Genomic DNA, 23,422 nt, shown 5'->3' on the forward strand with positions numbered 1-23,422 from the left:
CCCAACTTTGCATCCTATCTATGTCCCGCTGTAACCCCTGACAGCCCTCCAAACTATCCACAACACCCCTCACCTCTGTGTCATCCACAAACTTACTAACCCACCCCTCCACTTCTTCATCCAGGTCGTTTATAAAAATCACAAAGAGTAAGGGTCCCAGTACAGATCCCTGAGGTACACCACTGGTCACCGACCTCCACTCAGAATACAACCCTTCAACAACCACTCTTTGCCTTCTGTGGGCCAGCCAGTTCTGGATCCACACTGCAATGTCCCCTTGGATCCCATGTCTCCTCACCTTCTCCATAAGCCTCGCATGGGGTACCTTATCAAACGCCTTGCTAAAGACTTGCTGAAGAGTGAAGACTGAACCAGAGAGACAGGACGTGAGATTTGGGGAGAAGGGACAATTCTGCTGCTGTAACCTCAGGAGGGTCTCCACAGCAAATCAGAAGTGGAAACAGGAGTAGGCCCTTCAGCCCCTCATGTCTGTCCTGCCAAAAAGATAATGTCTGATCTGTTACCTCAGCATCACCTTGTGTACCAACACCAGATCCCTTGATTCCCTGAGTATCAAACATTCTCTTGAATATACCCAGTGATTGAGCCTCCTCTGCAGAGAATTCCAAAGATTCTCTGCTCTCTGGATGAGGATATTTCTTCTCCCCTCTATCCTGTTACGTTGAGCCTGCAGCCCCTGGTCCTACCAGCCCAGCCTGAGGAAACATCAGCTCCACATCCATCCTGTCAAGCCCTGTATGAACTTTGTGCATTTCAGTGAGATCACCTCTCACTCTTCCAAATTAAGGAGGTCTTCTTACCCTGTCCTCACAGCTCAATTCTCCCCGTCCCATTGATCACAGAGTCCTGGAGAGATGCAGGGATACAGGCCCTTCAGCCCATCAAGTCCGTGCTGACCACCAACCACCCATTTACACTCACCCTACGTTAATCCCTTAATATCACCCTTAATATCATCTACTGCATTTGGTGCTCCAAGTGTGGCCTCCTCTGCACTGGTGAGACCAAACGCAGACGAGGAGACCATTTTGCAGAACACCTGTGCTCTGTCTGTAACCGCGATCTGCATCTCCCTGTTGTTAGTCACTTCAACTCCCCCTCCCACACTATCACAGATATGTCAGTCCTCGGCCTCCTCCACTGCCGGGAGAATTTCAAGCACAAACTGGAGGAACAGCAGCTCATTTTCTGTCTTGGAACCTTGCAGCCTAACGGCATGAACATTGAATTCTCCCATTTTAAGTCATCCACAACCCCCCACCCCTCCACACCCACCCCTCCACCCCGACCCCTCCACCCCCACCCCCCCCACCCCTCCACACCCACCCCCCACCCCGACCCCTCCACACCCACCCCTCCACCCCCACCCCCCCCACCCATCCACACCCACCCCCCCACCCCTCCACCCCCACCCCCCCACCCCGACCCCTCCACACCCACCCCTCCACCCCCACCCCCCCCACCCCGACCCCTCCACACCCACCCCTCCACCCCCACCCCCCCACCCCTCCACACCCACCCCCCCACCCATCCACACCCACCCCCCCACCCCTCCACACCCACCCCCCCACCCCTCCACACCCACCCATCCACCCCCACCCCCCACCCCTCCACACCCACCCCTGCACCCCCACCCCCCCACCCCTCCACACCCACCCCCACCCCTCCACACCCACACCCACCCCCCCACACCCACCCCTCCACCCCCACCCCCTCCCACCCCTCCACACCCACCCCTCCACCCCCACCCCCCCCCACCCCTCCACACCCCCCCCCACCCCTCCACCCCCAGGCCTCTTCTTTTCTTCCCTTTCCCAGCCTCTATCTCTTTTTTCTACCCCCCCCCCCTTTTTTCTCTCTTTACCTGTGACCCATCCCCTGGTGGGTCTGCGCTCCCCTCCTCCTCTGCACCTGCCTGTTACTATCTCTTACCTGCATCTACCTATCACCACCCTGTGCCCACCCCGCCTCCCCTCTTCTGTCCACCTATCACTGCTCTGCTTTTCCCTCCTATATATCGGGCTTCCCCTTTTCCTATCTTCAGTCCTGGAGAAGGGTCCAGACCCAAAGCATTGACCACCTGCTTTTCTCCACGGACACTGCCTGGCCTGCTGAGTTCCTCCAGCATCATCGAGTTTTTCATCCAGATCCCAGCCTCTGCAGACCTTTGTTTCTCTACATTAATCCCATTTTGTTCTCCCCACGTTCTCACCCCACACCCTCCCCCCTGGATTTTACCATTTATTTACATACTGAGGGTAAGTTATAGCAGCCAGTTTAACCTACCAACCTGCACATGTTTGAGATGTGGGAGGAAACCGGAGCTCCTGGGTCAAAGTCAAGTTTACTGCCATCTGCACAGTCCATGTGTGCACAGGTGCAATGAAAAACCAACGCATCACAGGTACACAGCATCAGAGAAGCAGCATTCACAAGAAAAGCATTAATTAAACTTAAAATATACACGATCTTTGAAAGAACACAATTAGAACAAAAAATCACTGGGAATACGTGCAAACAGCACCAGAGGGCAGGATAGAACCCAGGTCTCTGGAGCTGTGGGGCAGTGGCTGTACTGTCTGCACCACTGTGCTACCCCTGGTGTATCAACCTGATGAACCTTTGCTGCCACCCCCTCCATCGCCTTCCTTAGGTAGGGAGGCCAGACCAGACCGGACTGGACCTGACCAGACAGGAATATTCCAGGTGTGGTCTCATCCCAGGTAATTCCAGTACAAATTTTTAAATTGAACAAAGTGAGCCAGCTCATCACCAGCTGCTGGTCACCATAGTCACACAAACAGGGAGACGTCAGGCAAGCTTGCTCCTTCTGTGGTGACCAAGGTCCATAGCCAATGGGGACAGGTTTGTTGAAGAGCCCAGAGAGATTCCAATGGACCCACCTCCTCCTCGTGGCCGGGCCTATTACAGTGAAGCACGTAGGTTCGAGAGCCGGCAGAAAGGTTGCTACGTAAAGGCAGCTTACACCGAAAACGGGAGGCTTTTGTAAGCCGGCAAACAAGTAGTCGGGCTGATGGAGAAGAAACAGCAGAGAGATGGTTGAACAAGTGAGCAGCTGCGCAGGGGTGAAGTGGCCAGGCAGTGTTGCAGCCACAAGGAGCGGCGGCAGGGCCATCTTGCGATGCAGGGGAAAGAGAATCACTTGTGAAACTGGACTGCCAGGGTTAGGCTCCACTTCATGTCTCTTGTTTTTCCTGCATTGCTCTCAGCCCTTCACTTCCTGAAACCAGGAAGGAGCAGGTTCTGAGTCGAGATGTTTCAGCGGAGAGGGTAAGCTCTCCTGGCTTTGTTTGGAGGCTGTCATAGACACAGAGTGTGGGTGTGACTGAGCTGCCATCTGAATCAGAATCAGATTTATTAGCACTGACTTAGATGACGTGAAATTTGTTGGTTTGTGGCAGCAGTACAGTGCAAGACATAACGTTAATATAAATTACATAATAAATAAATAGTGCAAAAGAGGAATAACGAGGTCATGTTCATGGGTTCATGGACCGTTCAGAAATCTGATGGCGGAGGGGAAGAAGCTGTTCCTAAATCATTGAGTGTGGGTCTTCAGGCTCCTGTCCCTCCTCCCCGATGGTAGTAACGAGAAGAGGGCATGTCCCGGGTGGTGAGGGTCCTCAGTGATAGATGCCGCCTTCTTGAGGCACCGCCTCTTGAAGATGTCCTCGATGGTGGGGAGGGTTGTGCCCGTGATGGAGCTGGCTGAGTCTACAACCCTCTGCAGCCTCTTGTGATCCTGAGCATTGGAGCCTCCATACCAGGCGGTGATGCAACCAGTCAGAATGCTCTCCATCGTACATCCGTAGAAATTTGCCTTTGGTGACAGACCAAATCTCCTCAAACTCCTAACAAACTACAGCCGCTGGTGTGCCTTCTTCATGACTGCATCAATGTGTTGGGCCTAGGATAGATCCTCTGAGATGTTGACACCCAGGAACTTGAAGCTGCTCACCCTTTCCACCGCTGACCCCTCAATGAGGACTGGTGTGTGTTCTCCCAACTCCCCCTTCCTGAAGCCCACAATCACTGCCTCCTCCAGAGGGGACCACAACTGAGTCACTCATTCTGCCTCTTTTCCAGGTGCAGAAGTCCAAGTACGAGACCAAACCGCTCGCTGGGCACAGCCTTGAGCAGACGGTGCACTGTGAGCTGTTGCACTATCAGTCTCCAGCACAACACGGCTACTGTTCCCTTCCCTCTCTGCAGCAGGTATGCCCAGCACTAACACAGCCAGCTCTGCCCATCACATTGTTGGGGAATGGTCAGGTGAAAGCTGTGGCCTTGCCCGGGGTTGGACCATGAGAAAGGTCGTCCCTACTACTGGTCAACTGTCAGGTGCAACACGGACAGGATGTACAGTTCAGAGGGGCAACATTTCCGGCTGCTCATCAGCTGCCCTCGCTTAAACAGGTGCTGAGCTGCTCGGACATTTCATCTGTGTGAAGACCTCTGCCTGAGATCGATCAGGCACCAGGCAATGCCTGTGATTTGCAAACTCCAACCAGTTTCCCAAGCTCTGCAGCAACCTCATCCCAGTCCTTACAGCAGTGGCTGGAGGTGTCAAGGGACAAAGTAACCTTTGCCACCTGCTTTAACGTGAGCATAGAACAGAACAGCTAAGAAACAGGCCCTTTGGCCCACAAAGTTGTCTCGAATTAATTAAACTAACGTTGCCTAATTACAGTAATCCTGCCAGCACATGGTCCGTACCCCTCAATTCCCTGCACATCCATGGGCCTGTCCAACAGCCTCTTAAATGCCTCGATCATATCTGCCTCCACCCCAACCCCGGCAGCACATTCCAGGCACCCACCGCTCTCTGTGTAAAAAAACTGCCCTGCACATCTCCTTTGAACTTCACCCCCTCACCTTAAATGCATCCCCTCTAGTATTAGACAGTTCCATCCTGAGAAAAAGATACCAGCTCTCTACTCTATCTGTGCCTCTCATAATTTTATAAACCTCTATCAGGTCTCCCCTCAGTCTCTGTCACTCCAGAGAAAACAACCCAAGTTTTTCCAACCTCTCCTTATAGCTCATGCTCTCTAATCCAGGCAGCATCCTGATGAATCTCTTCTGCACCCTCTCCAAAGCCTTCACATCCTTCCTGTAATGGGGTGACCAGAACTGAAAGCAGTGCTCCAGATGCGGCCTAATAAGATTTTGATAAAGCTGCAATATTCTTGAACTCAATGTCTCAACCAATAAAGGCAAGCATGCCATACGCCTTCTTTACCACCCAATCGACTTGTGCAGCTACTTTCAGGGAGCTATGGACTATGAAGATCCCTCTGCACATCAACGCTGTTAAGGGTCCGGTCATTAGCTGTGTACTGTCCCTTTACATTTGATCTCCGAATTACAACACCTCACACTTGTCCGGATTAAGTTCCATCTGTCGTTTCTCCGCCCAAGTCTGCAACTGATCGATATCCCATTGTGTCCTTTGTCAATCTTCTACACTGTCCACAACGCCACCAATCTGTGTCATCTGCCAATGTACTAACCCACCCATCCACGTTTTCATCCAGGTCATTTATATACATCACAACCAGCAGAGGTCCCAGTATGGATCCCTGTGGAACACCAGTGGTCACAGACCTCCAGCAAGATTAACACCCCTCCACCATTACCCCCTGTCTTCTGTGGGCAAGCCAGTTCTGAATCCAAGCGACCAAGTCACCATGGATCCTGTGCATCTTAATGTGAAGCATCTCCCTCTAGCCTGTGTCCCACTGCCCAGGACCCAGCTGGGAGCCCCTGATATCTCGGACCTTCTTGTTCTGGGCCTCATTGGTGAGGTGGATCCCAACCTGTTCATACACACAGCTTGCAATGAGACCAGCAGGCCCAGTTCTGGCTCCCAACCCAGTCTGCTGATCCCAGGGCAGCTGTCTGGTTTCCCCTGCTTCCTCGTGGCTGCTGACCTGGGACTGGAGTCTGAGGTTGTTGTGAGCACAGTTACAGCTGTGAATTACAGCAGAGAAATGGAATATAGTCACCCCGGCATCAGGCGCCCACTGCATTAAACCCAACACTGTGTTTGCTTGTTCTCAGATACCTGTCTGGAATCTGGGTTCACAGGAGCAGAAACAACTTGCATTTGTATATCGCCTTTCTAAGGATTGTTATCAATTAAGATTTGACCAAGCCATATAAATAAGTATCAGGTCAAAGTGCATGTTTTTAAGTGGGGGGGGGAGGGGGTTAGATGAGTAATGGAGGATTTCCAGAGCCTAGAGCCTCAGGAACTGAGGGCATGGCTGTCAGTGCCGGATTGGAAATTGGGATACACCAGAGTCCAGGATGGAGGAGAGCAGGGATTGCGCAGGGTTTTGGGGCCAGAGGAGTTTACAGAGGGAGGAGGGAAGAGGCCATTGTGGGATTTGAAGATAAAAATGAGAACTGTAAAAGTGTTGTTCGTACTTGCCTGGCAGCCAATGAAGGTCAGGAAATGGTGGTGGTGGTGGGGGGGGGTGACAAATGGGGCCTGGTGTGAGCTTGGATACAGGCAGCAGAGTGGCTGAGTTTGCGGGAAGGAGTGGAAGCTGTCCAGAAGACTGTTGGAACATAGAGTATCAGGTTTACAAAGTCATTGATGACCACTTCAAGTTTCAAGGTGAGGATGTCAACGTTCTTGTTCCAGAGATTCACTGATCTACGCAGACCCAGGGCAGTCATTTACCTGCGTCCACACTCTGATCATTGTCTGTGTCTTTGTTTTTCAGTACCCGGCCATCACCGGTTACTCTGGGGGCATCCCAACTGTTCCGTACCACTACCAAAGGATTGCGCCTCACATTAACCCGGATCCACACCATCTGCTCTACCCTAAGCCCATTTACTCGTACAGGTAAAGTCAGCACCAGTGATCGACCTACCCTTCTGCCCGTCACTGTGTTCAAATGACTTCTGTGCAACAACTGATTCTAATCTGAGACTGAAAGCTGACCCTCAGGAGACAGCATGGGCAAAGTGGGCCAAGTGGTCTGTTCCTTTGCTGGATATTCAGTATGACCAGTGCCTGTGTAAGAAATGGAAAGGAACCAGCATTTAAACCATGAGTTCACAGGCTCAAAAACGTTTTCCAGACAGGATGGAGGCCAATTTTAGGATGCTCCATGAAATCCATAACTTTGCACAAATCTTTGGGCACGTCCTCACTTCTGAGGTTCTGCCCCTGGAGAAGTTCTGAAGAAGGGGATCAGTGAGGCTCCGAGGGATTTGAACACAGGATGAATAATTTAATGTCAAAGCACCGCTGTGTCGGGAGCCAATGTGGGTCAGAGACACAGGGATGAGGAGAAGGCAGCTGGTGTCATTTTTATACTTTCAAGGGATCTGGCATCATCAGCAGGGTCAGCACTAAAGGACCATTCCCCCACTGACTGCTTGTGCGGCCACTTCAGAAGGCAGTTTAGGGTTTATCACATGGGGTGGATCTGGAGTCACACACTGGTCTGCAGGGCAAAGACAGCAGAGTTCCTCCCCTGTGGGACCACAGAGTACCTGATGGGTCGAGGTGTGGGCTAACGTGCAGGCAGAGCTTTGGGTGAGCAGCCAGGGGAACTTTGGAATGGATGAATCTCAGGTGACAGCTTGGGCTGAGGACCAGCAGCAGGTACAGTGAGACACGTGTGTCCCAGGACATTGTGGGAAGGTAGGGAAGTAATTGGTGGAGCCCTGGCAGAGATACTTGTATCATCGTTCGCCACAGATGAGGTAGTGGGAGACTGGAGGGTGGCTAATGTTGTGCCTTTATTTAAGAGGAGCTGCAAGGACAAGCCAGTGAACTACAGACCACTGAGTCTAATATCAGTGGTGGGTAGGTTACTGGACAGGACTCTGAGAGACAGCATCTGTCTGCATTTGGAAAGGCAGGGACTGATTAGGGACAGTCAGCATGGTTTGTGTGTGGGAAATTGTGTCTCAGGAATTTGATTGAGGTTTTTGATCGAGAGGCTTGATGAGGGCAGGGTGGTAGATTTTGCTTACATGGGCTTTAGCAAGGCCTTCAACAAGGTCCTGCATGGTAGACTGCTCTAGGTTAGATCACATGGGATCTAGGATGAGCTAGCCAATTGGATACAGAATTGGGTTGGTGGTAGGAGACAGAGGGTGGGAGTGGAGGGGTGTTTTTCAGACTGGAGACCTGTGACCAGTGGAGTGTCACAGGGATCGGTGCTGGGTCCACTGTTGTCTGTCATCTGTGTTAATGATTTGCATGGGAATGTAGGTGGCATGGTTAGTATGTTTGTGGATGGCACCAAAATTGGTGGTGTGGTGTGGTGGGCAGAAGGTCAACTGGGAAATGGGCCAAGGAGTGGCAGATGGAATTTAACTCAGACAAGTGCAAAGTGATGCATTTTTGGAAATTAAATGAGGACAGGACTTGCACAGTGAATGCAGGGCACTGGGGAGGGCTGTAGAACAGAGAGACCTTGGGGTACAGGTACATGGTTCCCTTAAAGCGGTGACACAGGTAGACAGGGTGGTGAAGAAGGCGTTTGGCACGCTGGCCTTCATCGGACAAGGGATTGAGTATAAGAGTTGGGCCATCACGTCATAGCTGTACAAGATGTTACTGAGACCCCACTTGGAGCACTGTGTGCACTTCTGGTCACCACACTATGGGAAGAATGTGATTAAGTCAGAGACGGTGCAGTAAAGATTCACATGGATGTCGCTGGGACTGGAGGGCTTGAGTTATCAGGAGAGGCTGGAGTGGAGGAGGTTGAGGGGTGACCTTACTGAGGTTCTTAAAATCATGAGGCAAAGATAAGGTGGATGGTCACGGTCTTTTAAAACTTTATGTATACAGCACGGTAACAGGCCCTTCCAGCCCAATGAGCCCGCACTGCCCAATTACACCCATGTTAACCTACTAACCCGTATGTCTTTGGAACGTGGGAGGAAACCGGAGCACCCGGAGGAAACCCACGCAGACACGGGGAGAACATATAAACTCCTTACAGACAGTGGCGGGAATTGAACCCTGATCACTGGCGCTGTAATAGCGTTACACTAACTGCTACACTACCGTGCCGCCCCACAGGTGCCCAGGGTAGGGGAGTCCAAAACTAGAGGGTGTGGATTTAAGGTGAGAGAGGAAAGATTTAAAAGTTCAGAATGTGCATATAAGGAGTGTTCTACAGCCCACTGCCAGAATAGCGTGGCCTGTCTCCAGGGTCAACTTGCTGCTGCGGGCAGCTTTTTCATCGTACTGTACCTCATCGTTGTGCTGTACTTGTTCACATGACAATAAACTCGACTTGTCTTGACTTGAAATATCTAATGGGGACCTAAGGGGCAACTTTTCACACAGAGGGTGGTGGGTATATGGAACGAGCTGCCAGAGGAAGTGGCAGAGGCAGGAACAATTACAGTGTTTAAGAGATATTTAGACAAGTACACAAATAGGAAAGTTTTAGAGGGATACGGGCCAAATGCAGACAAAGTGCAGTAGCTCAGTTAGGCATAAGTGAGTTGGCCTGTTTCCGTGCCGTATAGCTCTATGACATACAATAATGACAGGGTCAGACGATGTTAATCAAGGTGGAACAAGGTGTCAGAGAGAACACCTTACCAGGGAGCACTTTGTTAGGGGGTCAGCACTTTCAGGAAAGGACCAGATTGGTCAAAAGGTTGGAGTGTTTGAGTGGTGGGAATTGTGAAGAGGGCTGATCAGTCTCTATGTCAGTCCCATCACTGTTTCTTCAGTTGCTCTATGGGTCAAGTGCAGGAGGAGGCTCTGGGAGGGAACCAGAGAGCTGGGACGGGGGTGTGTCCTGTGTAATAACATGCGCTGCCTTGCTTTTCTCTCAAGCATTCTGATCTTCATGGCTCTGAAGAACAGTAAAACAGGGAGCTTGCCTGTCAGTGAAATCTACAACTTCATGACGGAGCATTTCCCTTACTTTAAGGTAGGTGAACCATCGCGCTCCAAGTTCTAATTGTGAGAATTCCACTATCACAGCGTGTTAGCAATGAAGCATCTTTCCTCTTTGATCAGAGGATGAGATTCCACCCCTTACCTTCTGATCTGACAAAACAGTTTTAACTTTCTAAATTAACTCATCAGCAAAGCTTTACCCCCAAGCCCTGGGTGCCAATTCCCCTTGCAGTGACCTTCAAGGACACAAGCAATGGGCTGTGAGTGCCACAGATAACTGTCTTACAGTAGAAAATTACATTGAAATCCAAGCCATTGGTTTCCAAAAACATTTCAACTCAGCCGGTTGTGGTAGGTTATGTGTGAGGAGTCAGACAGAAGCCACAGGAGGGTCCTCAGCAAGGACAAGCAACCACAGAGTATTGTACAAAGCGTGGAGTGAGATTACAGCCTCCAACTGTTCGTGTTTCCCTACATCTTGATGTGGGGCACAGATCAGGCAAAAAGCAAGCAGTTATAATATTCAGAGAATGAAGAACTCTGATCCCAAGCAGCTGCTGTAACATTCACCAGTCTGGTAAATCACCACACAGCTTACTGTCAGGTGAGCAGGAAGTTACTGTCAGGTTCCTTGACTTTACATCGGGAATCTGCTCCACACAGAGGCTCTCTCTCTGCAGTTCATGTTGCGTTCCAGTCATTCCACACTCCCCGCAGCACCACCAATATCTCATTTGGATTTCTGCTACACTATACCCCCCTTGTGAGTTTAGCTCTGCCTCCCTGCACTAAACTGTGGTGAGCAGCAGGTCCCATCACTGTGTGGATGGGGATTCAACAGGTTGAGCCAGCTCCCAGTGGTCCCCCGATGTTGACCCATTCAAAGGGAGCACTGTTGGGAGGTTACACGTGTAGTTGTCCTTGCCCACCCAAACCACCACCAACAAACCTGAAGGAGCCAGAGACAAGGAGAAGATTTGAAAAACTATGCCTTTGAGCTGATCACGGTGGCAGAGTGGCCCAGATTGTATAGCTGCCACCTCACACCGCCACCGCCTCACACCGTCGCCTCACACCACCGCCGCCACCTCACACCACCACCGCCTCACACCGCCGCCTCACACCGCCACCTCACACCACCGCCACCTCACACCGCCGCCTCACACCACCGCCTCACACCGCCGCCTCACACCGCCGCCACCTCACACCGCCGCTGCCTCACACCACCGCCACCTCACACCACCGCCACCTCACACCGCCACCTCACGCCACCGCCACCTCACACCGCCGCCTCACACTGCCACCTCACACCACCACCACCTCACACCACCGCCACCTCACACCGCCAGAAGCCCAGTTCAATCCCAATCTCGGGTGCTGTCTGTGTGGAGTTTGCATGTTCTCCCTGTGACTGTGCGGGTTTCCCCCGGGGTCTCCAGTTCCCTCCCACATCCCAGAGTGAGTTAATTAGCCTCTGTAAGTTGCTCCCAGTGTGTGTGTGAGGGGTAGAATCTGGGGGAGTTGATGGGAATGTGGGGAGAATAAAAGAATGTGATCAATGTGGGATTAGTGTGAATGGATGTCTGATGGTCAGGGCAGACCCATTGGGCCAAAGGGCCTGTTTCCCTGCTGTACCCCTCTGTGAATCTACAGCTCCACGATGTAGTAAGGAATGGGTTTGGTGGTGGACAGTGAAGCGACTTCACTGCCAGAGGATCAGCACTTTTGCACATCACAGCGACTGAGAGCTCAACCAAAGGGGGCGTCATCATTCCTCATCTGACCCCCTCCCTCCCCTTAGCACGTGTCTGAGGCCCAAGCAGAATGATCAGTCATGGTGTCATATTTCACCCCGGGGTGAGCTTAGATCCTGTATCCATGTCCTCGCCACCCGATTCCCCCTCCCACCGACCCATCCCCCACCCACCGACCCATCCCCCACCACCACCCGATTCCCCCACCACCGCCCGATTCCCCCTCCCACCGACCCATCCCCCCCACCACCCGATTCCCCCCTCCCACCGCCCCATTCCCCTCCCACTTCCCCCTCCCACTGCCCGATTCCCCCCTCCCACCGCCCCATTCCCCTCCCACCGAACCCCCCACCCACCGACCCATCCCCACCACCACCCGATTCCCCCTCCCACCGCCCCATCCCCCCTCCCACCGCCCCATCCCCCCTCCCACCGCCCCATTCCCCCCTCCCACTGCCCTTCCTCATTCATCTGAAACCCTCACCCATTCCACTGTCACCTCCTCACTTGGTTACTTTGAGGCATTCTTGCCTCCCTCTCTTAAGATTCTCATCCTGTTTTCAAATCCCTCCACCCTCTTGCCCCTCCCTCCCCTCCCTACCCCTACAACCCTCAGTCGGCCCACCCACAGCCGAACCTTCAGCTGCCTGGGCCCAAAGCTCTGCCTAAATCTCTCCTCATCTTTCATTTCTCCCAACTTCTTACAAACCATCCCTGACCACGTTTGGGCCTTACACCTCCTGCAGTGGCTGGAAATCGTCACTAAACCCCTGGCCTGGAGGCACTGCTCAGTGGGATGCACCATCTCCCGAGGAACAGTTAATGCTTCAGGCTGATGAACCGTCATCAGAAGGACTCGAATCACAGTGAAAGTTTCAGAGGAAGGGTAGGGGCCGAGAACAAAGGGAGGCTGTGATAGGTGGAGATGAGTGACTCAGGTGTGGCTGCTCCAGCTTTCCCCTCATTTGCCCCTAAACCTGTGGTGGACCTGACACACTTCAACACCAGCTTGTCTGTGTTCACTCAACATCTCTGTCGATTTGAAGCTTGTTTACAGGCATTATATGTGGAACTAATCACAGCTCAGTTACCACAGCTAAATTCTGCAGTTATCAGTCACATTCAGGATGCTACAGACATGCGTGCTACCAAACTACATGTATGGTAGTTCACAGGTCAGTCCAGGGTGGCTGCAGTGACTCTATGTGACCAGCAGGTAGCGCTCAGTTACCACACTGAGGAACATCCAGGCCCAACCACAACTGAGAGGCAGGTCGACCGCACCCCCCGTCAGTGTGTCAGTCGCCTTGCCTCCTCAAGCAAAGGAACTCGCTCCCAGCTGGTCCTTCCCTCTGAATTGCCACTTGGTGATGATCTTTAGCCCGGTGAACGTGGAACCACAGGATGGCCGGCTGCTGTGGTCTCCTGAATCACCACTGGGCATTCATTCCCCCCACACCCCAGTTTGGTTTCAAGTTTCCCTGCGTCCACTTGACAATAATTAACGATGAGAGCTTGCTCGGATCAGCAGTAATGAACCCACCTATATAAACTGAATTTAAATTGGTTTATTATTGTCACATGTACCGAGGTACAGTGAAAAACTTTGTTTTGCATACCATCCATACAGATCAATTCATCACATCAGTGCATTGAGGTAGTACAAGGGAAAACAGTAACAGAATGCAGAATAAAGTGTCACAGCTACAGAGAGAGTGCAGCACAGGCAGACAATAAGGTGCAAGCTCATAACGAGGTAGATTGTGAGGTCAGGAGTTCACTTTATAAATGGTACAAGAGGTCCGTTCAATAGACTTACAACAGCGGGGTAGAAGCTGTCCTTGAGCCTGGTGGTACGTGTTCTCAGGCTTTTGTATCCTCTGCCGATGGATCACTTGCTCTTGGCAAATGGTCCCAAGGAGCTTCACCAGAGCTTGAGCATTAGCAAACAATTGCTGAGCCACATAAGGAGATGGAAGGGCAGGTGAACAGACAATGGTCACAGAGATGGGTTCTAAGGAGTGACTTAAAGGAAAATGAGAGACATGGAGAGCTTTAGGGAGGGAATTCCAGAGCTCATGGCTCAGGATGTGTGTGGAAAATTGGGTAGGATGAGCACAAGAACATAAAATGTTGGAGCAGGAGAGGGTATTCCAGACCCTCAAGCTGCTCTGCTGTCCACCAAGACCACGGCTGATTTTCTGCCTCGGCACCAGCTTCCTACACTGTCCACTTACCTCCTGATTCTGTTCATGACCCAAAATCTATCGATTGCTGTTTTGAACAACTGTGACTGAGCCTCCACAACGCTCCCACAGAGAATTCCAAAGATTCACCACCCTCTGAGTGAAGGAAGTTCTCCTCACCTCCATCTTAAACAGCTGACCCCTTATTCTGAGACTGACCCCTGGTTCTAAATCCCTCAGCTGGGGCAACACCCCCCTCCATCCAACCTGTCAAGTCCTGTAAGAACTTTATAGGTTTCAATGAGATCTCCTCGAAACTCTAGAGAACACAGTCTCAGCCTGCTTGACCTCTCCTCACACTGCAATCCTGCCACCCCTGGAAGCAGTCTGCACTCCCTGTGGCAGCTCTATCCGTTGGAGGTAAGGAAACCAAAATGGAACCCCAACCCCCAGCTGCAGTCTCACCAAGGCCCTGTATGTTTGGTAAGAGCCCTCTACTCCAGTACTCAAACCCTCTCACAACGAGAACCAGCTCACCGTGTACCCTGTTTACTGCCCCTACATGTTAGTCTTCAGCAGCTTGCGTACAAGGACACCCAGGTCTGTCTGAATGTCAGCATCTGCCACCACTTATACACTCTGTTCTTTCTGTGCACTGGAGCAGGTGATCTTTCCACACCATATCCCACCTGCATCACTTGGTGTGTCCATATCCCCCTGAAGCCTCTTTCCATCCTCCTCCTTCCTGATACAGTAAGTGGGAGGATAGAGGGACAAAGGGACCTTGGAGTGTGTGTCCACAGACAGTAGAAGGTATCAGGACAGGTTAAAAAGGCCTGTGGGGTTTATTAGCAGAGATATTACATAAGATACCATTCAGGTCACAGTGTGAGCACTGCACACAGAGTTAGATCCATTCTGTGTGAGGTGGCTGAGAGCCACATATACTGTACAGCAAAGGTTACAGGAGCAGACAATGTAGTACTGAGGACCTGCATTCCAGAACTAGCTGTGCCTCTTGCTGAGCAAGTCCAGTCCGGTTACAGCACTGCCATCTGCCTCACACCGTGGAAAATTGCCCAGATATGTCTGTTACAAAAAGCAGGACAAAGCCAATCCAACTAATTACCCCCCAATCTGTTCCCTCTCCGTCAGTGTTATCTAACAGCTGACTCCCTGCTGGCTCACTGCTGCCCTGTTAGGGTTTTGTCAGGACCACTTGGCTGCAGACCTTATCACAGCCAAACGTGAGCAAGGAGGTGGAGGTGAGGTGAGGGGCTGAGTGAGGGGGGACACCAAGGCAGTGTTTGACCCAGTGTGGCACCCAGGGCCCCGGGTAAAGCTGAGGTCAGTGGTCATCGAGGGGAAACACTCCAGGGGCTGGAGTCAGACCTCACCCAGAGGAAGGTGGGTGTGGGAGTCGGAGATCAATCACCCCAGTCCCAGGACATCACTGCAGGAGTTCCTCAGGGCAGTGTCCTGGGCCCAGCCATCTTCAGCCGCCTCATCACCGACCTTCTGTCCATCAGAAGGGGATGATCTGATGATTATACAATGTTGAATTCCATTCACAACTCCTCCACAAGTGAAGCAGCCCGTCCCTGCACACAGCAAACATTCAGGCACTGGCTGATTAGTGGCAAATAACATTCACACCACAGTGCCAGACAGCAACCATCTCCATCCCGAGAGAGTTAACCACCTACCCTTAAAATTCAACGTCATTATAATCACCAAGTCCCCACCGTCAACATCCTGGGGTCACCATTTGACCAGAAATTCCAGCAAACCAGCCACATAAACACCGTGGCTACAGGAGCCGGCCGGAGGTTAGCGACCCTGCAGACAGTGACCCACCTCCTTTCTACCAGTTACAAGTCAGGAGTGTGACAGAACATTCTCCACTTGCCTGGGTGAATTCAGCTCCATCAACTCAAAGACACTCAGAGCCTCAGGACAAAGCAAACTGGTCGACTGGCGCTGCAAGCATCCATTCCCTCACCAGCGGAGCACAGTGGTGGCTGTGTGTGCCATCTACAGGCTGCACTGTCCAGGACTGGGCTACTCCAACACAACCTCCCAAACATGCGACCTGTACAAGCAGGGAAGGTGACAGGTCCGTCAGGTCTTGAATGAATCTTCTCACCTATGTTCAGTGGAGCGAAAGTTGTTGTTGGAGAATTCAGGCTGGGGGCTGGTGGAATTCAAGAACAAAGTCCCATTGAAATAGAGAAGGTATCATTTTAGTGAGCTTAAAGCTGGGTAAGAGTCACAGAGGACAGAAACAGGCCCTTCAGCCCATCCTGTCCATGCCGACCACCAACTACAGATCTACACCGGGCCCATTGACCAGCCATCAATGAAATGGTGATTCAAGTTCTTGTCCGGATACCTCTTAAACATTGTGAGGGTCTCTGCCCCCACCCCTCCCCCTGGCAGGGTGCTCCAGAATCCAACTCCCCTTCCTCACATCCTCTTTGAAGTTTTACCTCCTTCCCTCAGTCTATGCCATCCAGTTTTAGACACCTCTCCACGGGGAAAGGTTTCTCACCATCCACGGTGTCTCTTACATCTGTCAGGTTCCCCCCCAAACATTCTCCACTCCACAGGAAGGTGACCCGGACACAAGAGGCTGAAGAGTCACTTCCTGTGCTCTCTGAGTCTGTGAGCACCCCAACAGGTTCCCTCAGTCACTCACTGCCATGCCTAGGAAACGTACCACTGACCTTCATCATCACGGCATCTCCCTGCCCAACAGCACCATGGGGCAGCTCCATCGGGAGGACCCCAGTGGTTGCAGAAGGCAGCTCACACCCACCTTCTAATGTGAGGCAAGGAGGGATGGGCACCCAGATCCTGGGAAGTGAATCAACCCGCAACTCTTAATGGAACCCTGACTCCACCCCCATCACCAGCCCCCACCCCCACCCCTGACCCCACTGTCCCATCACCTACCCCCGCCCCAACCCTGACCCCACCTTCCTGTCACCTACCCCCACCCCAACCGTGACCCCCAACCCCACCCTGACCCCACCGTCCCGTCACTTACCCCCACCCCAACCCTGACCCCACTGTCCTGTCACCTACCCCCACCCCAACCCTGACCCCACAGTCTGACAACTGTCCCGTCACCAGCCCCACCTTCAACACCTGCCTCCATGATCAACCCCACCCTACCTCCAGCCTCAAAGGTCAGCTGAGCAGCTCGCTGCGGACCCCTCACTCCCCCTTGCCAGGGGTGGGCTGTGACTGGGGACGTTGGCACACACTGTGGTGATGCCTGTGACTGGCGGTGGCCCTGACCCCCGGCTTCTACCACCAATGGGAGGGGGCTGCTGAGCCCGGTGAAGTAATGGCCTCCTTGTGTCCCGGCTTGTTGCAGACCGCACCGGATGGCTGGAAGAATTCCGTGCGACACAACCTCTCCCTGAACAAGTGCTTTGAGAAGGTGGAGAACAAGTTTGGGGGCAACTCGAGGAAGGGCTGTCTGTGGGCCCTCAACCCCAGCAAGGTGCAGAAGATGCAGGAGGAGCTACAGAAGTGGAGGAGGAAGGACCCTGCGGCCGTCAGGAAGAGCATGGCCAAGCCAGGCAAGGGAGAGCAGGCAGCCAGACTGCCACTACCTGTCCCACAGTGTTCCCGAGCTCAGGCACTCCCTCAGGCCTGAGGGTGACCCCCTTCCACTCTGGTTCTGCATTCTGAGGCTGCTGATGAGGCCAGTGTAGGCCTCAGAGTAGGCCTCAGAGTAGGCCTCAGAGTAGAACCACAGACTGATCCACGTGGGGCAGGAGGTCCCCTGTGTGGTTTAGTGAGGTGGTGCTCACACGGTCCACGTGTCCTGATCTTCGGCCTCCAGTGTCACCCCCACACGGTCCAACTTCACCTTCGGACATGCCCGGGAGTCGCTGGACAGGGGGAAGGACGTGAGCAGCTCCTGGATCCTCTCCTCTTGACCTGGCACACAGTGGCATTTTGGGCCTGTACAACGAAGCTGACAATGCAGTGCAGGGCTCAGGGTGGTGATGTTGGTCCGGGAGGGCCCTGTCAGTGCCCTGCCAACTTCCGCCTCTGCCTCTCAGTGGGACCCTGTGTACCTGTCCTTAAATCCAGCAGATCCAATCACCACGTTGCTGCATCGTTCCCCTTGTCCTGTGTGAGGGAGCTCCACACTCCCCTCTCCCAGTGTGAGGGAGCTCCACACTCACTGTCTTTGGGTATAGAGGATGTCCTGTTCCCCACCTCCCTTTAACGACGTTTGTTAGCTGACTGTTCATCCATTGCTGATCTGGGTGATCCCACCCTTCTGGTGTCATCCTTGGAAACCTTCTTCACCCCTCTCTAGTGCCCCTGCATCACTCCATAAGAACATAAGAAATAGGAGCAGGAGAGGCCATTCAGCCCCTCGAGCCTGGGCTGATCTTGACCTGAACACCACTTTCTTGCCTTGCCCAATCCCTTGGTTCCTTTCATATCTAGAAATCTATCTACCTCTGTTTTAAATGAACTCAGTGACTGGGCCTTCGCAGCCTCTGAGGCAGAGACTTCTGAAGATTCACCTCCCTCCAAGTGAAGGAACTTCTATCTCTGACCAGCCGACCCCTAATTCTGAGACTGTGACCCCTGGTTCTCACGGAGTCACAGTCATACAGCACAGGAACAGGCCCTTCGGCCCAACTTGTCCATGCCAACTTTGTCTTCCTGAACTAGTCTATTTGCTTGCATTTGGCCCGTATCCCTCCAAACCTTCCCATATAACTGTCCAAGTGTCTTTTAAACATTGTAATCATACCTGCCTCACCCACTTCCTCTGTCAGCTCGTTCCACACGTTCTCCATCCTCTGTGTGAAAAAGTTGCCTCTCAGGTCCCCTTTAAATGTTTCCCCTCTCACCTTAAACCTATGCCCACTAGTTTTAGACTCCCCTACGCTGGGAGAAAGACTGTGGCCATCCACCTTATCTATGCCTCTCATTATTTTGTAAACATCTGGAAGGTCACTCCTCAGTTTCCTTCGCTCCAGGGAAAACAGTCTGCACACACTTCTCCAAGTGCGGTCTCACCAACGCCTTGTACAACTGTAACATGACGTCCCAACTCTTGTACTCAGTGCCCTGGCTAATGAAGACGAGCATGTTATAAGCTTTCTTCACCACCCTGTCTACCTGTGTCATCACTTTCATGGAACTATGTACATGTATCCCTAGGTCTCTCTGTTCCACAACACTCCCCAGGACCCTGCCATTCACTGTGCAAGTCCTGCCCTGGTTTAACTTCCAAAAAGCATCACTTTGCACTTGTCTGAGTTAAACTCCATCTGCCATTCCTTGGCCCACTCTCCCAGTTGATCCAGATCCTGCTGTAACCTCAGACAACTTTCTTCACTGCCCACCACACCACCAGCATTGGTGTCATCTACAGACTTACTAACCACCTACATTTTCACCTGTATGATTAATATAGATGACAAAGAACAGTGGACCCAGCACTGATCCCTGTGATACACCACCGATTACTAGTCTCCAGTGTGAAAGACAACCGTCCACTGCCACCCTCTGCCTCCTACCACCAACCCAATTTTGTATCCAACTGGTGAACTCACCCTGGATCCCATGTGATCTAACCTTCCGGACCATGCAGGACCCTGTCAAAGTCCATGTAGACAACATCTACCACCCTGCCCTCATCAATCCTCTTGGTCACCTCTTCAAAAAACTAAAATCAAATTCATGAGACACGATTCCCCACACACAAACCACACTGACTGTCCCTAATCAGTCTTTGCCTTTCCAAAGGCAGATCCTGTCCCTCAGAATCCTCTCCAGTAACTTCCCCACCGCAGATGTTAGGCCTACTGGTCTATACTTCCCAGGTTTTTCTTTGCGCCCTTCTTAAATAAAGGCACAACATTTGCTACCCTCCAGTGTACCAGCACCTCATCCATGGTCAACGATGAAGCAATTATCTCTGCCAGGGCCCCAGCAATTTCTTCCCTGGTTTCCCACAACGTCCTAGGATACAACTGGTCAGGCCCTGGGGATTTATCCACCTTTATGCGCCTCAATACTGCCAACACTTCCCCTTCTGTTATGTTTGAGGACGTCACTGTTCTCCCTGAATTCCCAGCTTCCTCAACCTTCTCCATGGTAAACACAGATGAGAAATATTAATTTAAGACATCACTCCTGTCTGGTGGCCCCTCTGGACTCCTCAGTCAGGGGGAACACCCTTCCTGTGTCCAGCCAGTTGATCCCTCCAGGAATTTTATACATTCCAAGTGAGGTTTACCTAAAGTCAAATACAGACTTAACATAAGCTCCCTACTTTTCAATTCTATCCTCCAGAAATAAAGCCCAGTGTGTAACCTGCTTCATTCTTGCTAATTGAACAGTATGGGGAGGTCAGAGTGAGCAGTGGGTAACTGGCACTGTGGGGGTAGGAAGGAGGGGGAGTGGGGAGTTACAGTGTCCCTGCATGTAATAATTCAATTACATTCAACTGTCTCAACAGATCAACTGGACAGACTGATTGGAGAAAAAGCTGACAGAACCAGGTCCCCAGTGATGGTGCCACCCCCTGTCCACCTCGAAACACTGCTGTCCGCCCAAGACACGTCCCGTTCCGGTCTGGGCCACATCCAACCTCAGTGCCTGCCGCCCGACCCTCGGCCTCACCCACACTGCCAGGGCAGGGCTCAGGTGAACACCAGCGCAGGGAGGAGCCAAACCATGCCTCAGCTTCACCAGCCTCAGCCAAGCAGAGGCCAGGCTGACGGTGTTCTGGAACCTTCCCAGTCAGCTCACAGCCCACTGGTGGGCAGCATTCCTGACATCAGCAGCCTGCTGCATACCGAGCACCCTGTGGCCAGGGATGTACAGCACATCCCCATGGAAGGAGACTCTGGCACAGACATCGACGCCCTGAATCCCAGCCTCGTAGACTTTGAACTTCAAGGTAAACTCCTGCTTCAGGCCAATTGTATGTCTGGGTTAAAGAGGCTTAGGTTCAAAACCAGCTGCTGGACCCACAGAGAGATGTGGTCACAAGGGGAGAGGAGTTCTGTGCTGAGAACAGCCCTCCTCTCATGCACACACACCAGCTGTTGCTGACCCTCTAACACCAGCACATCCTTCCTTAGATACAGGGCCCAAAACTGCTCACAATACTCCAAATGTGGTCTGACCAATGCCTTATAAAGCCTCAGCATTACATCCTTGCTTTTATATTCTAGTCCTCTCGAAATGAATGCTAACATTGCATTTGCCTTCCTTACTACTGACTCAACCTGCAAGTTAACCTTTAGGGAATCTTGCACTAGGACCCAAGTCCCTTTGCAACTCCCATTTCTGAATTCTCTCTCCATTTAGAAAATAGTCTTCCCCTTTATTCCTTCTACCAAAGTGCATGACCATACACTTCCCTACGCTGTATTCTATCTGCCACTTCTTTGCCCATTCCCCCAACCTGTCCAAGTCCTTCTGCAGACTCCCTGCTTCCTCAACACTACCTGCCCCTCCACCTATCTTTGTACATCCGCAAACTTGGCCACAAAGCCATCAATTCCGTCATCCAGATCATTAACATATAATGTGAAAAGTAGTGGACCCAACACCAACCCCTGGGGAACACCACTAGTCACCGGCAGCCAACCAGAAATGGCCCCCTTTATCCCCACTGTTTGCCTCCTGCCAGTCAGCCAATCTTCTATCCATGCTAGTACCTTTCCTGTAATACCATGGGCTCCTATCTTGTTTAGCAGCCTCATGTGCGGCACCTTGTCAAAGGCCTTCTGAAAATCCAAGTAAACAACATCCATTGACTCTCCTTTGTCTATCCTGCCTGTTACTTCCTCAAAGAACTTCAACAGATCTGTCAGGCAAGATCTCCCCTTAAGGAAACCATGCTGACTTTGGCCTATTTTATCATGGCTTCTAAGTACCCTGACACCTCATCCTTAATAATGGGCTCTTAACATCTTACCAACCACTGAAGTCAGGCTGACTGGCCTATAATTTCCTGTCTTTTGCCTCCCTCCCTTCTGAAAGAGTGGAGTGACATTTGCGATTTTCCAGTCCTCCGGAACTGTCCTACCGTCATCCCTGCTGGGGTCACCTTCCAATCAACTTTGGCCAGCTCCTCTTTCTCATGCCTTTGTAGATACCTTTACTCAACTGTAATACCGATACATCCGATCTTAGCTTCTCCCTCTCAAACTGCGGGGTGAATTCTATCATATAATGATCACCGCCTCCTGAGGGTTCCTTTACCTGAAGCTCCCTAATCAAATCTGGTTCATTGCAGAAATCCAGAATTGCCTTTGCCCTAATGGGCTCGACCACAAGCTGCTCTAAAATGCCATCTTGTCGGCATTCTACAAATTCCTTCTCTTGGGATCCAGTGAGAACCTGATTTTACCAGTCCACCTGCATATTGAATCCCCCCTACCCCATGACCACCGTAACATTGCCTCTCTTACATGCCTTTTCTATCTCCATTGTAATTTGTACCCCACGTCCTGGCTACTATTCGGCCTGTATATAACTCCCATCAGGGTCTATTTACCCTTGCAGTTTCTTAACTCTACCCACAAGGATTCTACACCTTCTGATCCTATGTCATTTCTTGCTAAGGATTTGATTTCTTTTTTTTGAAAACCAACAGAGCCACCCCACCCCCTCTGCCCACCTGCCTGTCTTTTCGATAGGATGTATATCCTTGGATGTTTAGCTCCCAGCTGTGATCTTCTTTCGGCCACAATGCTGTACCTGCCAATTTCTAACTGCACTATAAGCTCATCTACCTTGCTCTGTATACTGCATGCGTTCAAATATAACACCTTCAGTCCTGTATTCACCACCCTTCTTCTCAAATTTGTCTCCATGTTGCCTGAAGTTAAATTCTTATCCCTTTCTAAACTTTCTGACTTGTTTTTTATTCTGCAGTAACCTCTCCTGCACTCTCCTTCCCTTTTACTTTATCCATACTCTTCCAACCTGTTGAACCCACCCCCCTACTATTAAGTTTAAAGCCCTATCCGCAGCTCTAGTTATGCGATTCGCCAGGACCCTGGTCCCACCATGGTTCAGGTGGAGCCCCTCCCATCAGAACAGCTCCCTCCTTCCCCAATACTGGTGCCAATGTCCCACGAATTCAAACCCACTTCTCCCACACCAATCTTTGAGCCACACATTTAACTCTCTGATCTTACTGACCCTGTGCCAATTTAGGCTCAGGTAGTAATCCAGAGATTATCTTCTTGGTTCTGCTTTTTAATTTAGTCCCTTGCTGCTCAAATTCCATCAGCAGAACCTCTTTTTCAGAACCTCAGATTATTATTTAAATGGTGAAAGATTGCAGCATGTTGCTGTGCAGAGGGACTTGGGAGTGCTTGTGCATGAATCGCAAAAGTTTGGTTTGCAGGTTCAACAGGTTATCAAGAAGGCAAATGGAACGTTGGCCTTCATTGTTGGAGGGATTGAATTTAAGAGCAGGGAGGTTATGCTGCAACTGTACAGGGTACTGGTGAGGTCACACCTGGAGTACTGCG

At 51.6% G+C, this 23,422-nt stretch overlaps 1 protein-coding gene across 5 annotated transcripts in view; it reads left to right on the forward strand.

Moving 5' to 3' along the window:
* LOC127581276 (forkhead box protein N1-like) overlaps window positions 1-23,422 on the forward strand; it is an 88,447-nt gene that overhangs the window by 60,535 nt on the left and 4,490 nt on the right. For 4 of the 5 annotated variants that reach the window (XM_052035496.1, XM_052035497.1, XM_052035500.1 and 1 more), the window contains 5 exons: window positions 4,129-4,257; window positions 6,777-6,901; window positions 9,875-9,971; window positions 17,263-17,470; window positions 20,386-20,829. In XM_052035496.1, the coding sequence (XP_051891456.1) occupies window positions 4,129-4,257; window positions 6,777-6,901; window positions 9,875-9,971; window positions 17,263-17,470; window positions 20,386-20,829 (1,003 nt within the window). The remainder of the gene's footprint in view (window positions 1-4,128; window positions 4,258-6,776; window positions 6,902-9,874; window positions 9,972-17,262; window positions 17,471-20,385; window positions 20,830-23,422) is intronic. The other variant, XM_052035501.1, reaches the window with a different exon arrangement.

Source organism: Pristis pectinata, chromosome 21 (assembly GCF_009764475.1).
Source record: "Pristis pectinata isolate sPriPec2 chromosome 21, sPriPec2.1.pri, whole genome shotgun sequence".
Lineage (NCBI taxonomy): Eukaryota > Metazoa > Chordata > Chondrichthyes > Rhinopristiformes > Pristidae > Pristis > Pristis pectinata.